This window comes from Phasianus colchicus, chromosome 5 (assembly GCF_987193195.1).
Source record: "Phasianus colchicus chromosome 5, bPhaCol1.hap1.1, whole genome shotgun sequence".
Taxonomy (NCBI): Eukaryota; Metazoa; Chordata; class Aves; order Galliformes; family Phasianidae; genus Phasianus; species Phasianus colchicus.
In genome coordinates this window covers 39,512,672-39,529,915 of record NC_143440.1, presented here as the reverse complement: position 1 = coordinate 39,529,915, position 17,244 = coordinate 39,512,672, and the positions used below count along the sequence as shown (strand labels likewise).

Here is a 17,244-nt window from a genome sequence, read left to right as displayed (position 1 = left end):
TCAGTTTTGGGCCCCTCACTACAAAGAACACATCAAGGCCCTGGAGTGTATCCCTGGAGAAGGGCAATGAAGCTGGTGAGGGGTCTTGAGCAGCTGAGGGAGCTGGGATTGTTTAGTGTCTCGGGGGAGACCTTATCCTCTCTACAACTCCCTGAAAGGAGGTTGTGGTGAGGAGAGGGTCAGCCTCTTCTCCCATGTAACTAGTAATAGGACTAGAAGGAATGGCCTGAAGTTGTGCCGGGGGAAGATTCAGATTGAATCTTAGGAAATGCTTCTTCTCCGAGTGAGAGAAGATCCTGGAGGCGTTCAAGAAGCATTTAAATGTTGTACTGACTTGGAAATTACCTGTTGGTTATAGGTGGATGATCTTAGAGATCCTTTCCAGCCTTGGTGATTCTACGGTTCTATAACTTGAGCGTATCCTAAAAGCATTTTTCATTGAATACAATTACAGAAGTTACCCCAGGGACTTCTTATTTTCTAGTCTAGAATACTCTTCCTTTATCTCCCCCACATTCTAGAAACCATGCAGTAAAAGTCACTATGTAAAGATGAAGTAGATTAACTACAGATTCTTAATGGTTCTAGATCAATATTTCTACTGTATACCACTGTGGAGGCACCCCATAGCTTCTCCTCATTGTAAGCATCTGATAATTTTTGATGATATTATATAAAATATTTTTCAGAAACACAAACCAATAAAATGGAAAACTGCATATTGTGAGGACTGAAGATGAAGTTCGTACCAGATAAGTGTGAAACCACATTAGTAGGACATTCCACCTCCCATCTTATAAAACCTTGTTTACTTTATGAGTATCAATTTGAAGTTCCCACTTGGTGTTTCAGAAGTGACTGGAGAGGACTGACAAGCCAACTGATATAACCACAGACAGTCTTCTTTTCTAAAGACGTATGTTAAATTTCCTTGTTCAAAGCTCTCCAGCTACTTACACTTAAAAACTTCCCTTGAACATAGTCATTTCAGCAGCCAATTGACTTAATAAATGAAATTAATTTACTACAGACAGGATATAGAAGTACACGAGAAAAACTTGGATGGTAGAAGCAATTCTCACAAAAAGTGGAATGGAAAACAAACTTCCCAGCTGCTCCTGGAAGAAGGTATTGTATTAGAGTACACCCACCCCCAATACACAGCTGGGTACAACACAGATAGTCAAAGGCATTCAACAAGCATGTAGAAGTTCTTTCCTTTGGAAAATAAGCAGCCCACAGTAGTAGTAGTATTTTCAATAGTCACTCTCTTTCACTACCCTACACCACATCCATCCCTCAACCAATAGTCCTAATCTTGCCATTAAACACTATCAATACAATCTGGGGGATGAAAAGATTGAGTACAGCCTTTCAAAAAGGACCCGGGGGTACTGGTGCATGGGAAGCTGGACATGAGCCAGCAATGTGCCCTCACAGCCCAGAAAGCCAACTGTATCACAGGCTGCATCAAAAGAAGCGTGGCCAGCAGGGCGAGGGAGGAGATCCTGGCACCGTGCTCTGCGCTGGTGAGGCCTCACCTAGAGTACTGCATCAAGATGTGGAGTCCTCAGTGTACGAGAGACATAAACATGGTGGAGCACATCCAGAGGAGCATCACAAAAATGATCCAAGGGATGGAACACACCTCCTGTGAAGACAGGCTAAGAGAACTGGGACTTAAGCAAGGAAAAGTCTCCAAGGCGACCTCAGAGAAGACTTTCAATGTCTAAAGGGGACTTACAGGAAAGAAAGGGACAGACTCTTTAGCAGGGTCTGTGGTGACAGAACAAGAGGAAATGGCTTCAAGATCAAAGAGAGTAGATTTAAGTTGGATATAAAGAAAATGTCTTATACAGTGAGGGTGGTGAGGCACTGGAACAGGTTGTCCAGAAATGTGGTTGATGCTGCATACCTGTAGATTTTCAAGGCAAGGCTGGATCAGGCCCTGGACAACCTGATCTATCTGTGCACGTCCCTGCTCATTGCAGGAGAGTTGGACCAGATGATCTTAAAATGTCCCAACTCTAAGGATTCTATGATTTCGTGATTTTCTAATCCTCTGCTCAATTTCTCTTTCTTCTATAAAAGGACTTCAGCAATGTTCTTGTAATTTCACAAAAAATCAAAATTCTGGTCACTGTAAGCACTTCAAAATACCAATATGACAGAAATCAATTTTTAAAATTTACTTTTTCCAACACAACTTGGCCCAGCTCAGTGCTGACACAGAAGCCTGTCACAGAGATTCTACTGCTTATGTACCTGCTGTGTAAGGAGGCTGATGTGGCTTGGTGGGGAATACTGACAAGCTGCTTGTTTTTCTGCCAGCTGCTGCAGTTCTGCTGCTACCATACTGGGGTTGTAACGTTTGCCCAGGGAAGGAGCATCTTCTGTACCTTTGTTCATCGTGACAGAGTTCACACGCTGCCCACTTGGACTGCGGTGGCGCAAACCTACAAAAAAAAATATCAACAAAATATTCAGTCATACTTGGTGAGCAGTATCACAGAATCACACAATGGTTTGAGTTGGAAGGGACCTTAAAGATCACCTAGTTCCAAACCTCCATCATGGCAGACGCCTTCCACAGATCAGGTTGTTCAAGGTCTCATTCTTGAACACCTCCAGGGAGGGGACATCCGTAGTCTGTCTGAGCAACCTGTTCCAGTGCCTAACCACCTTCACAGTAAAGAATTTCTTCCTTATATTTAATCTATATCTATCCTATTTACTTTAAAACCATTTCCCTTTATCTTATCTTATACATCCTGGTAAAGAGTTTATCCCCATCTTTCTTGCATGCTCCCATTAGGTACTGGAAGGCTGCTATGAGGTCTCTTTAGAGACCTTTAAGCTGAACAAACCCAACTCTCAGAATCCTCCTTCAGAGGAAAGCTGTTTGGCTCTGATAATTTTTGTAGTCTTCCTCTGGATCCACTCTAATAGTATGTCTGACTCTCTCAATCTGCTGTTCACACAGATTCAAAAGCAGGTATGACACCTCCTGCGGGTTCTAGAGAGAATACAGCCTTCTATTCTGTGTAGGTTTTCCCTATGTGAGCTTTAATCAATGCTGGAATCACATTCTCTTCAACATAATGTATTTAACAGCACACAGTGCCAGAGAATTTTGGCAAGCTGTTGCACATTTTAAATCTATAATGATTTTCCTTCAAAACAAATGGATTCCTTTAAATAAGCTATGAAATTGGGAAGTCAGATTTATTTTAATGCTAGAAAGTTTGTCACTATAAATACAGCAACCCTAGTGAAAATGTGCTGATGCAGAACTCAAAGCACATTTATAGTACCATTTCAAAGAAAAACACGTTACCAGGACCATGGCTGTTAGCTTGTGTATGGTTCCCAAAACTTTCCGAACAGATTACCATCTGTGTCCATAAATTTCTATTTCTTCTACCTTTCAAAATCCTAACAATCTAAAGTTAAATTGCTTAACTATGTATTATCCCAGAACAGTAAATGAGAAGTGTCTGAATCCACTTAGATCTTACATTTTTAGTGATCTTGACACACCTTTAAGCATTCAACAATGATGAAGTTTGATTAAGAGGCTCCTCTTTGAGAGAAAAATGAGGAAGTAAAAACTGCACTTAGACTGGGGAAGGACTTCTGCTAACTGAAACTACACGGAAATCACTAAAGATAAACAAAACATAGTAATACAAACAGGAAAAAATACATAATACTTTATTTCCCAACTTTTCCAAAACAAGTTCAATTCCCTATTCATCTTCTCAGTAAAAGGGCTTTTTTTTTTTTTTTTTTTTTTTTTTTTTTTTTTACAAACAAGGGCTCACACACTCCTCTTCTCCATGAGAAATTTAGCACCATTTGAACAAGACTCCAGAAATGTAAAATTCCCACCTATTCCACAACACAGATTACAAAATCTTTATACTGCACTAGCCAGTCTTTATGCAACACAGAACACTCACCTGCTTTTGCAGAGGTTGATCGGGACAGTCTTTGGCTGTAGATCTGAGCAGCTCTCTGAAAAGATGAGAGTGGGCCAATGGTGTAGCTACCAGAACAACGATGTAACCCTGCAAGGCCAGAAGCCTCACTGGATGCTGGGTTTGTGAAGACAGAAGAGCAGTCAGTGGCTGTGCTCTGGCTCTGGGAAGAAGGTAGGGAAGATGAGGAGTGAATTAGCCTTAGACCACTTGGAGGAGTCAGCAATGAACAGTGACCAGGCACCTGTGGATTTCCAGAGGCTGCAGGTTGAGATGGTAACTGGGAACTGGTACTTTTCCGGAACGTGGCACCAGAAGCAGAGGAAGCAGCACTAGGAGGGCAGCACCGAGGTAATTTCACTTCAGCATTTAAAGAGAAGGTGGATCTTTCTGGATCTACAAAAAGACAGTGAGTACTCTGCATGAGAGAAGCTGTTTTTGAGGTCCTTCAGATAATAACAACTCGAGATACCTCTGTTTATAGACTTGAAGACAAAGTGACTTCATCTATGAGTAAAAATAGAGGCAGCTCTATGTGATAAACATCTTCTTTCAAAGCTTGTCATATCTAGATTTTTCCCCACAGAAGAGCAGCTAACTCACTAATACTGCTCACCCTACAGTACCTCTTAAAAGAAAAAGATGCAGAATCTTTCCCAAAACTGAGCATTCAAATACTTCAGCTTGTACCCACAGATTCTAAAATTTGTTTAAATCTGTATTAAAAACAGCACATGCATTCATTTCTTATTTTGATGATGAATGAAGTTAGTTCACTCACAGGTTGATTTCACTTCTTTGGGTTTACAGTCTCTTACTCTTCCTTCTACAGGCAGATCTGCAACTGAACCTTTGGGTTGATCACCTTTTATTTTTTTCATCACCTCAGGGTGGTCTGTAACAATTAGGAATTAGGAGTTAGAAGATGGAACAGGACTGCAGAATTAAAACCCTGTTATAATGGACTCTCCTGCTAATATTGTAGACCATGAAACAATATGGATCATAATTGTACTGTCACATACAGCAACACAGACGACTAGAAGTGCACAGCTGATACTGCACTTCCTTCCATGGAATGATTAATTAAACTCAAATGTGAAGACTCCACTCTCCATTCAGAATGATCACTGTAGGTAGCACAACTGAACTGGTCTTGGTTACTCACATCTCTTATTTTGATTACAGGATTTTACATTTTTAATTTCAGTATCTTCAAATTTTCACATTCTGATATTAGTCACAAGTCATCATATCTAGAGTTCCTTATAAAGGCAAGTCCCATGTCATACCACTTCACTGAAAGAAGTTAGGAGTGCATTAACTCTAGTCTTCAAATTATGGAATCACTGACGAGAAAAAAGAAAAAAAAAAGAAACGAAACACAACCTCCAGAAATTTGAATAACATTCTGGATGGTCTTTTCTTTTTCTACAGACTCAAGTGAAATTGGATTAGTCTGGGCAACATAATCTCAAAAGTGCCTGCAACACTTACCCCCCTGAGGCTGATTCTCTGACTGGTTACTGGTGTTCCTGGGTTTTGTGGTCCCGGAGTTTGTTCCAAGGAAGACACTTGCTGACTTATTTTTTTGTGTGTAAAATGTCAGCACTTCTTCCAAGTCTCTCTCACTACAATAAGGAGAGAAGAAAGGACCTAAATGAAGACTCTAAACTTTTCTCTCTTTATGTAACAATCAAGGAATAAGGAGGGTGAAGACGAAAGTCGGAAAAGAGTGAGGTCACACAAGTTGTTTACATAGTTCTGCAAGGTAAGAGTGGAAGGAAAGGAACGTGCCTCGGTTAAATCAGAAAATTCAAGGAAATTCATAGAATAAATAAATAGCAAAGAAAAATTCCAAACATGCTGAGGAAGATTAGCTCAACAGGAAAGATTCAATTTTTAGCTGGTGAATCTTTCTCAGGTGCTCTTTAGGACAAGCAGCTATCGTATTCATGAGAGAACTCATCTCAGCCTGTTTTAAGGTCATCATTAACTTCACTGTAAAGAGGGGAAGGGGGAGAAGGAAAGAGGGAAGAGCTTGTTAATTAGCCAAAACCCCAAGACAAACAAGCAGAAGAGTCACAATATTTTTGTGAATCTCACAAACTTGCATAAGTTTCTCTGTTATTTTCCAGGTAAGAATAGAGTTTAACTACCTGCGTCATAAGCCTCTATTGGTCCCAAACCAGTATTAGTTACTTAGCCATTCAACTACTTCGTTGTGCAACTTTGAAAAATACATATATACACACACTATGTTTTCTTTTTGCTGTTAACTCAGCATTAGTAAGCATACAGAACACAAAATTAAGCAGTGTCAGTAACACTACAAAAAATATAACAGGAATATCAGTTCACATAGCAGCAGTTATAATCCTTCAAAGTGTCCTCTACACGTCATACTTGTACTAATCTTAGCTGGCCTGAGCTTTGGTAAAAGCACTGTCTAAAAACTGGCCCCACTGGGAAGACAATTCACTGTTGTCTTCAGAGAATGCTGCAAAGGTTAACTTCTCTCCAAAAGCAGTAAGAATAAAGTAAAGAGAAAACGTAAGAGTGAAGAATTTCTGGTGGAGAGATGCCTTCAGATTTAAGTGAATTTACAAGCACATGTATTTAATTTTATGATGCAATGAGGATGTTTACAAACAATGGTTGCAGCATGTGTATAACTAAACACAATACACCCATGTAAATATCACAGAGTGAATGGGACAATTTTAATTGCATAGAAACATTTATTATCTCCAGAGCTGCAGTCACAGTGCTGCAGAACAAACACTCAAAGTGAAGAACTGTTCCCTTGGCTGCAGTTTGCTGATATAAGCTTCAAGCATAGATCAACGCAGTGCCACTATCAGAGTTCTCAAACATACCTAATGCTTCCTAGGAAGATGAAAAATTATTGCTAAAAACTGTTCTTTATCACTTGGGAAGATGGTCCAGCAAAAATCTCCAGCCCCAGTCTAGACTGTGCATCAGGCCACAATGGCATGATAGCCAGTAACATGAAAACCGGAAGAGTATGTAGTTCTGCCCTAAACAGTCATCTCTTCTAGCATTTTTGGAAAAAAGGAAAATGTCTTTGGAGGCAACAGCCATTTTTGAGACCAGAGATGTCAGAATCAAGAACGTATCACAGGCCTATGTAACCTGCATTTCTGGTGACAGGAGTAGATTGCTATGATAGATGACAGTCACATCCCAAGTCTCGTTCTCTTCTAGAACAATATTCTTCTGAAAGGCAGCGAGTTGGTTGGGATTTTCTTTTTTTTTTTTCTTTTTTGAGCCTGTAAATTTGTTGTGGTAATGACTCCAATTTTTTCCGCAGAATAAATATCACAGAGTCATAGAATGGCATGGGTTGAAAGGGACTTCAAAGACCATCTAGAATTCTAGCACTCTGCTGTGGGCATGGCTGCCCCCAACCACACCAGGTTGCCCAGGGCGCCATCCAACCTGGCCTTGAACGCCTCCAGAGATGGGACGCCCACACCTTCTCTGGGCAACCTGTTCCAGAGCCTCATCTCCTAACATCTAACCTAAATCCCCCCTCTTTTAGTTGAACACCATTCTTTCTTGTTCTGTCACTATCGCTGTGTAAAAAGTCCATCTCTCTCCTGTTTTTAAGTTCATTTTAAGTACTGGAAGGCTGCAACAAGGTCTCTCAGGAGTCTTCTCCAAACTGAACAAGTCTGGCTCCCTCAGCCTGTCTTTCTAAGAGAGGTGCTCCAGCCCTCTGAGATTGTGACTCCTGAATTTACCTGAGAAGACTTATGTATCACTTACTTCAGATCAGCTACTAAAAAATGCTCTCCAAAGAGACGAAAAGAAAAAGCAATGTAATAACTGAAATACTAAAAATGATGGAAGCAGTAATTGTCAACTTTATTAGAGAAAACTGAAGTGCATTAAAAAGGCAGATAAACTCTACCTGTCCAGATAGTAACAGAAGTCCCTGCCAATATAAGCATATAACATACAGGCTAACAAAAATAAGCCAAAAGGAATCAAATTTTGTGCTCAAGAATCAGAGGCTTAAGGAAGTAATTCTGGGTCACTGAACAGTTTTAGACCACTCAACAGTCAGAGGGGCTATTATACCATTGTTTTTCCACCCAGTACTATAGGCCACAAAGAATATATACCTATTTTCAAAATGCAGACTCATCTAAATCAGTCAGATCAAGTTCTGAATGTATGCAGGAAAAGTTGTATTTTCTCTCATAAGGGAAATGCTTGCACTGAACTGCCTTAGCAAGCCAAAAGGCTAGGGTGAAGACAGACTAACTCCCTTCATTCCTCTTCTCAGACAGTATCATCCTGGAGGGATCGCGAAGAGAAGAAGGAAGCATGCAAGTCGGCTTCTAACAGACAGAAACTTGAGAGACAGACAATTGTTCAACCACAGCAATTGAAGGCCATCTGAGAAGCTGCTCTAGTTTCATTCTCTTTCCAAATGACTCTTAGTATTACAAGAAAGTAGACCACAATGATCATCAGCGTTAGGTTGGAACTTACTGAGATCAGAGCAGCCACTGTTGTCCTGAGGATCTACTCAATAGTCAAAACATTTATTTTATGTCCTTCTCTACACACCAGATGCTGACTCTACAAGTATTTGGATGTTGGGAGCAAGAAAAGAGAAATAAAAGTTCTCTGTCCATAAGGAGCAGGCACTGAAGTCAGTAAAGGTATCTTAGAGCCAGAGTCCCATTATCTTCAGGACTGGGAGATCATCTACCAAATGGAATAAAATCTGTTCCTACCTTGCTCTGGTAATAAAATTCTGAAAACCTTCAGGATTCACTCCCTCCTCTTCCTCTTCCTGTTTCTTTTTTGATCGCTTCTGAATCATCTGTTCTGTCTCCTGTGAATAAGCAGCATTAGTCTCTCTATGAAGTTATTCTGTTCTGTGGCATAGCTGCCATGCAAAGAAGACAAAATGCATTTCCTTGAGATCTAAGAAAAAAATAGCAACTCCGAAGTTAAATACATTTATAATTTGGTTCTGTGTGCAGCACAGAGAGCCCCAGAGACAGCATGCTTAAATGTACACCAATCTCATTCAACTACTTGACATAGTTTTTTAGAATTCACTTGCTGAAACACTGTGAAAGCTTAAAAAACACATGCTCCTGCTTCAAATATATCCTTTGTTAGGACACAAGAGAGCATGGAGGGGAAATACATCATTCTTTGCAGATATTGGGTCTCCCTTTTACTTTTTCATAATAATGAAACAGTTTTTCATAATAATGAACAGTTTTTCATAACAATTTTTATTTGAACATCTGTACCGTAAGGAGATACTCAGAAAGGCAGAATGACAGAAATGTAAAATTATATTGCAGAAACTCAATGAAGAATGTGGCAGAGAACATCCACATTCTGTATTGTAAACTAAGAGTTCTCCTAGAGTTAAATTATTCCATCCTGCAGCAAATTGCTGAGGTCATAGCTATATACAAATAATAATCTCCTATAGCAAAAGCAAAGAAAGTAGAACAGTACAGCCTGTGGCAAATACATACTTATACACTACAATATGCTGTAATAAAAGATGATAAACCTTTGTTTGTGAGAATGTGAGAAAGCTATCAGTTATAAATTATCTTCATATTTTACACTGGAAGTTATTGACATTAGAACTTGTATTGAAACAAACACTTTTGTTAATTCAAAACAAACTGAAATTCCAATATCAACATATAAACTTTATTTGACCAGTCTTTACCTCCATTTCTTACTGCTACTCCAAGTTCTCCTAGGACGAAAGGATCAGATACATCTTGTGAAAGATAATTCAAGAGAGAGGGAGAAAAAACTTTTCTGGGCTGTGCCTCTCCTCTTCACTACATAAGTATAAGTCTCGACAATATGTGATCTCTTATTTAGTTTGCTGGAGGCAGTATTTTTTTCTTCTGTGTGATTACAGAAGATGTATAATAACTGCTAAATCTGAAGTTACAAGCAAGTGAAAGAAGTCTGTGTGTTGAAATTGGACATCAAAAGCCTTGTAGCCTGGCAGTCTCACAAAAGTTAAGTGTCTGTGCTCTAAAACCTCTAGTGATCTGTTTACACTTTGTTTTAACTAGGAAAATATGTTTACATATTGATTTATTTTCAGTTACAGTTGCTTTTTTTTTTGCTAATTTACTTGAGAGGAAAATCCTAAGGTTTGAATACAACTTGAGTGGAAATTATATCCAAAGCAGTTGTGTTTTTCAGCCACCACAGAACCACCCAAGTGTATTGTAGTTTTCTTAGCACAGTAATTCACTGAGCATTAGGCATGCATGACAATCCCTGGAACAAACTTGTTTAACACCAACCTTGCTTTGACAGATCAAGTTACCAGATGTCAATTCTGACAAGGTACTGTAAGTGAACATCCTCTACTAACAAGAAGGAGCTTGGAGGCCTGTGTGCACAGCAACCTCTGAAAGCAAAATTCAAACTACCCCTGTTACAACACTGAAGAAATGCTAGGAATAAATACAAGGAAAAGGGGAAGGAAGCTGTACTTACAAAACAAAATTACCATGAAATCACTATGCTAAGAAGAGCACATTCTAAATCTAAAGAGGAGAAAATTATTTACATTTGGACTTCTTCTGTCACTGGGCATGTAGAATTCTATACTATAGATGGTTAACATTCCCTCAGTATACCAAATGAATGCTAAAATACATTTCACATACTGTGCTGTATAAAAATTATTTATCTCTATAGAAACATAATAAAAACAGGGAGAAATGGGAAGAGGCCTTATAAAGCACTAAAATCAAAGACAAACCAAAGAAAAAGTGAATTACCAGTTAAATTCTTTCTGTTTTTTTGTCTATGCACATGATTATGGGACTGCACATATTACATAGTAATGCTGTTGTCTATCTGACAATTTGGATAGACAAACTACCACTACTTGATGTGCAACTGCAAACAGGACTGAGTACAGAGCCCTTCAAATAACCTTCTGCTTGACTATGACAGTAACCAACAAAAGATACATTACAGGAAAACAACTGAAATCAACTGTGCTAGTGATAATTTCTTGTACAAGTTAGATGTAAAACATGTACATTTAAATAAAGACATTTCCAAGGGTTCCTCAATTTTAAAAGTCATTAATAAATTGGTAGGTATATATCAAAGGGTGTCTCATGCCTATTTCCTGACCTATAATAACCACAGCAGATGGTGCTGTTAGAACTGAAGGAGTTTAGATGCACTGGATATCCCGCTCTGGTTTTTTTTGCTAGAATATATTGACAAGATCCACTGTGGTGGCACAAAAGCAACAAAGCCTAAAGGTTCTGAAGTAAACTAAATACCTTAGTCCTCTGCTAAGTAGAATAAGCCACCAGAAGAAGAATTAATTCATCACCTTGTTATAACAGATTATGAACTCGCCCAACTGGTGAGCCAGGATACGACGACGATCATTTAGTCCTAAATGACGGCTGGGAAGCAGCATCCTCAAGGACTTCTGAAGATTGCTGGCAGCTCGCTTCAGAAAGTGTACCACGAGCTCCTGCAAGCAACAAAGATGGAGTTAACAATGGATCAGCTGAAAGATGTGGGGAAAAGGGAACAGAGGTACTACAGTAGTTTCTAACTGGCAAAATCTGAAGGTACTGTCAGTTGTCTGTGCATTTTCTCAGGACAAGATCATTTTGTAATATGCGTTTTTAATACAGCCCTACAAACCCTAGACTGTGAAGAAGAAGGATATCACACCTTGTCTGAGGAGAGAGAGAACTGCGGACACATGGTGAGTGTTTGAAAACTAAAAAAAAAAAAAAAAGCACAAAGCAGCAACAACATCAAACAACTTATAAAGTCCAATACCTTTGGAGAACATCTCCAAAATACAAACAGTAGCATGTTAAAGATGGCTGGTGATGAAGGGCACATGTTAGCATAAAACCCTCTCAGCATTATCACAATGAAGGGAATCTTGGTCAGGTATCTCCACTACAGTGATTTAACCCTATTTCTTCACTTCTCACATGTGTACATTACCATCAAAGCTTCTCCATAGCATGGCTACATCTACAGCCATGTAATTCCAGTCCCACAACCAAGCAGGATCAATGCCTGTATCCGCACCCCCCCATGGAAGAAACATATGAAAAGACAGATCCTAAGACATGGTGCATCCTGGGAGTGTTTTGAACCCTTTCTGTGTTGCTTTGGGTTAAGAGCACTGCTAATGCATAAACGAGCAGCCTCACATGCTATTGGATTCCACAGTTTGTCTCTCACTGCCACTACTCTAAACTGGTTTGATCTGTTTCTTTTAAATATTGCTTCTTACAGTACAGCAAACAAAGTGACTCTTAAAAACCCAGTTTTAATTTCTCCTTGGAAAGAGCAGGAGTAACATTTTCCACTGAGTTTAACCCATTCCTCCCGACACACAGTTCAGTTTTATCTCTGAACTGTACTGGCTCTTCCCCTGAAACACGCATTCAGCAAGGACATATTTGTTTGCAGAAAGCTAAAGAACCTACTGAACAATGAGATATTATGAGGGAATCTGAGCTCACTGCAATATTTAAAACACATATACATTAAACACAGGACTTTAACGTACTGCCTAGAGAAACATATCACATGATTTTAAAAGAAAAAGAAAACAAACTAAAAACATCCCCCCAAAACACCTATGCTATATTGTATCTTTCTTTTCTCTGTCTCTTACTTTGTTTTCACTAACCTGAATACATGAAATACACTCCTAAGTACAGATGACTGCAAAGAGTAAAACAGTACAGAAGTGAAAAAGCTTAGCAGGGTACCTGCTCTGTTTGAGTGGATATATATATATTTTTTTGTAATGCAATAGTAGCACGAATTAGATACTGTTAAATAATCCTAAGGAATCTTAGAGGAGTCCTAAAGCAGTTAGGGTCAGAGCTGAGAGATCCAGTGAAGAATCAGGGAAAGATCTAAGCAGCTCAAATGTCAACCACACTTTAGTCATCTAGTCCACTCTGACACTGCTCAGGTGTCAGCCAACATTCCTATCTTGCCTGTATGTTAAAATATAGAACTGACAACTAGACAAAGATAAGTATAATCTCAGAATCATAAAATCCTAGGAGTTGGAAGGGACCTCTGAAGGCCATCTTGTCCAACTCTCTTGCAATGAACAGGGATGTGCACAGATATATCAGGTTGTCCAGGACCTGATCCAGCCTTGCCTTGAAAATATCCAGAGATGAGGCATTCACCACAACACTAGGTAACATGTTCCAGTGCCTCACCACCCTCACTGTAAAATATTTTTTTCCTCCTACCTAACCTAAATCTATTCTCCCTGTTCTATCACCACAGACATTGCTTAAGAGTCTGTCCCCTTCTTTCTTGTTGTTCCCCTTTAGACACTGACAGGCTGCTTCTCCAGGCTGAACAGCCCCAGCTCTCTCAGCCTGTCCTCATAGGAGAGGTGTTCCATCCCTTGGATCATTTTTGTGGCCCTTCTCTGGATGCGCTGCAACGTGTTTATGTCTCTCGTGCACTGAGGATTCCACATCTGGATGCAGTACTCCAAGAGAGGCCTCACCAGCCCAGAGCAGAGGGGCAGGCTCGCCTCCATCAGCCTGCTGATCACAAGGTACTTCTGAACATCAGTTCTTCCAAGGATTGGAACTGATCTCAAAACTCAGGACAGATTTTAGCTGGGCTTCTCTAAGCTAACACAAAGCTTCTTACCATTTGCTCATCTTCTTTTGCAGCCCAGGCAGCATTCTGGAACTGGTCACCAGCATCCTTCATCAATCGCAGCTGAACATGCTGTAGATAGGCAGAGAAAGCCCTACGAGCCTGCACTTTGCTGTGGACCAAGAGAATCACAGTCAGCTACTCAGAGTAGTAGTGGAAAGAATTACAGAGGAGTATATTCAGCAAGGACTTTGCAGGTGCAAAAATGTTGATGCTTAAGGGAAAGAGAATCACTTCACCCCACCAGTATTTCCAAGGAGATCTTCAGTTCACAAAAATAGAGCACATAGTTCCACAGATTCAAAAGACAGAAGATGCCATCTGACTTCTAAGACCACTTCAAAAAATTTAATGCTCTCCTTGCCTTTTCACAGCCATTGCTCTCTTCCAAAAAGTCAGTATCACAAACACCAGTAAAACTGTATTTTTAAGCCTATTTCAAGGCTCTCCTGGACCTTCATCTTCACAAGCATTTTGAACACAACAACAGACCATAAACTAAAGAGCTTAGCATCACTGCCAGAATTCTAACAAAGGCTATGCAATTCCCATTGGAAGTGACAGAATTAAATCTATGAAAGTAAGCTTTTCCCTTGCTGATCCAAGGACAAAGGCCAGATTTCATTGAGCAAGGCACCACTACTAAATAACAAATATCAGCAAAATCTGCTGTGCAGCTGGCTGAGCATGTTGGGAAGCTGTGAGCACAAAATGAGGAGAAGACCAGGGCGAGACAAGGAGGGATATTGATTATTATTCCTTCACAATAGCAGTCACTTTAGCATATGCGTCTGTTGCAAGAAAAATTGCTGAAAACTTTCCTTTTTCTGTTCAGTGTCATCTTGGCCTAAACCCTCTCCTCCAACTGTTCCGTCAGTCTGTTCTTCCTCATAGTTTCCTCCAGTGCCACCATAAGCTGTTACTTGCATTGCCAAGCACAGTTTCTCCTTTCATTTCGTAAAAATGGCTTTAGTGTCAGTGACTGATTCCCCTTCTATTACAGGCAATGTCAATCTTTTCTAAAAAATTATAACATTTCATCTTCAAAAAGAAAAAAATGAGAATCTCACAATCATGAGGTTTTTCAAATTACTACTTTTCTGAAATGGTATTCCAGACCTCACTGTTTCAATAATTAGGAACCTTCTATTACTGTGCAGCCTAGCTTCATTCAGGGACAGTTTGGATTTGCTTTTTCTTTCTCCAGCATTATCCTATGGGCTGGTTTCTTTTGGATGAACAGGCCTAGTTTCTTTTGGATGAAAATGTCATTACTTCAGCTCTCTGGCCTGTTGACCCCATAGCAAAGCTTTTATCAATGACAGATCAGATGGGGCCAAGCCCAGCAACAATCCTGGAACATGAGGTCACTACAAGCCTTACACACTTCTGTGGGGGGAAATCCCAACATCACTGGGTGCTGAGCAAGATTCTGCCAGGAACAGACAGAGCTGACATTCTTGGCAGAAGTCAGTTCTATATATAGGTAGATGATATTATCGCTATACCCATCCTCAAAAACATTTCAGAATCTTCTGTCATAACAGCAAATGTTCTTGCCAGAAGAAAACCTCAAAACAATTTCCAAATCCATTTGATAATTCATAAATCCTCCCAGAAATTAATCTAAGAAAGCAGATACAAGCAATATTTTTTTTCCTCTACCTTTGGACACTTTTCACACAGCACAATATTTCTTATATCTGTGTAGGAGGGTTTTTCATTTTCTAGATGCAGGAGCACTCCTTGTTCTTCTTAACCATCTGCAAATAGTCACTTTTATCAACTGAATTTAAGGGGAAGATCATTCCTCTAAACATCTCATAGGACCCAGACTGTTATTTTTCTATACAATTTCTTCCAGTACCACCACTCTTTTTCAAGCAGCTGAGTCATCCATCTGAACAATCTGCTCCACAGTCATGCTCAGCAGAAGGCAATAAGACGTGTCAGTAACTTATTGCTCTCAAATGACCTTTTGTCTTGCTCTCAGGAGGTGCAGACTCTGAACATCAGAGACTGCTGTTAGAGATAAAAATTTCATCATCCAAAACATAAGCACAACAAAGAGAAAACTATATTTTTATGGAGAGGTAGCACTGAGCTGTACTTTCCCAGTCTTTCTTGAATAGCTTAACATATAAAAACTGCAATTTTTTTGAAAATGCAGAGAATGAAAAGATACATTTTTACAATTGCATAGCAAGCATCTTGTATTAGGACAAAAGCCTTTTAGAAGCCCAAGTTGACTAAAAGTATAACTTATGTCATCATACTAAAGAACAGCAATGAATGCTACAGGTCATGCTTTACACTAATCAAACAGGTCAGACATTTAGGTAAACTGTCAATCTTTGCAACCATCTCCTTTCTGTGTCAACTGTTTACTTAGACAGTTACACAAAAATCCAGGCCCTTTAATCACAGTCTCCTCTAATCTCCCCACTCTCATTCATAGTGGGGCAAGTAAGCCTATATTCTCAATATTTTTATATTAGCTGACAGTCAAACTCAAAGCAATATAAAGAAATCTCTCACCTTAGATTTCCATTTTTTTTAAGAATCTGCAGCAAGTTAAACTGAGACTTTAAGTCTGTCTTTTCAAGAAATGGCCCTCCTTCATTTCTTGTTTTCTTGTCAAGTTTTTCTGTCAACATCTCCTTACTAGAAGTTTTCTCCAGGTCAGTGAGCTTTGGCTTGCTTTTCAACTGGCTGTTTGAAAGGGAGCCAAGAGTTCTACCTTGTTCTTCATCTTCATCTGCTGCCCCCTCTTCCTCTTCACCTTCTGTATCTGTGAGGGACAGCTTTGTTGATTGTGATGTCCCTATTGAGAAGAAATAATCTATTCTGTGATTGAGTCATGGGCACTGTCCTACTATAAATATGCTTAGGTTTATTCCTGAACACTTCTGCCAGAAGGAGAAAACATCATTTTAGAACAGCATGATAACTATTGCTGCCTTTTATTATTCCTTCTGGCTTTCCATTTACGTAAAGCTAAAGATCTTAACTTCACAAAATGAGAAATAAAAGAAAGGTAGTTTCCTATGCTTCATCCTGACTTTTTGGCAGGCCGTGAGTTTGCATATATGATCATCTTCTGGATTTTTGTGTATCACAAAAACCAAAATCACAAAAAAAATCTTAACTTTAACATGTGCCAGTAAAGATCAAATATTTTCATATAGCTCCATATGCCATCACGTAACACACAGCCACTCCCATGGCAGTAAGTATCAGGTAGTTACTAGAAAGAGTCAGATAAAGGCTTAACGAACAGTCACTTGTAAAGATCATTCCCCTCTGTATCCTTTTAAGTTTTTCTCACACTGACTTAAATAAAATCTTTCCAGATGCTTAGAGGTGGTTCAAGTGTAGCAAATCTAGTCTGGAAGGTCCCAAGTTTTCATCTTTCTCTGAACAGCTGGAGGATTATGGAGACACATACATAGTGTAATGTGCAACTACAAGCTAATGTTCGAGAAAACATTGATTACGTTTAATCAGATATGTAGAGATATGAATAGTG

The 17,244-nt window shown here is 39.4% G+C and overlaps 1 protein-coding gene across 1 annotated transcript in view; it reads right to left on the bottom strand.

The window, feature by feature from the left end:
• Window positions 1-17,244, bottom strand: part of TTLL5 (tubulin tyrosine ligase like 5) — a 122,699-nt gene that overhangs the window by 62,528 nt on the left and 42,927 nt on the right. The window contains 8 exon segments of the mRNA XM_090141395.1: window positions 2,266-2,456; window positions 3,963-4,376; window positions 4,762-4,875; window positions 5,478-5,611; window positions 8,753-8,853; window positions 11,374-11,520; window positions 13,707-13,827; window positions 16,254-16,539. Of these exon segments, the coding sequence (XP_089997521.1) occupies window positions 2,266-2,456; window positions 3,963-4,376; window positions 4,762-4,875; window positions 5,478-5,611; window positions 8,753-8,853; window positions 11,374-11,520; window positions 13,707-13,827; window positions 16,254-16,539 (1,508 nt within the window).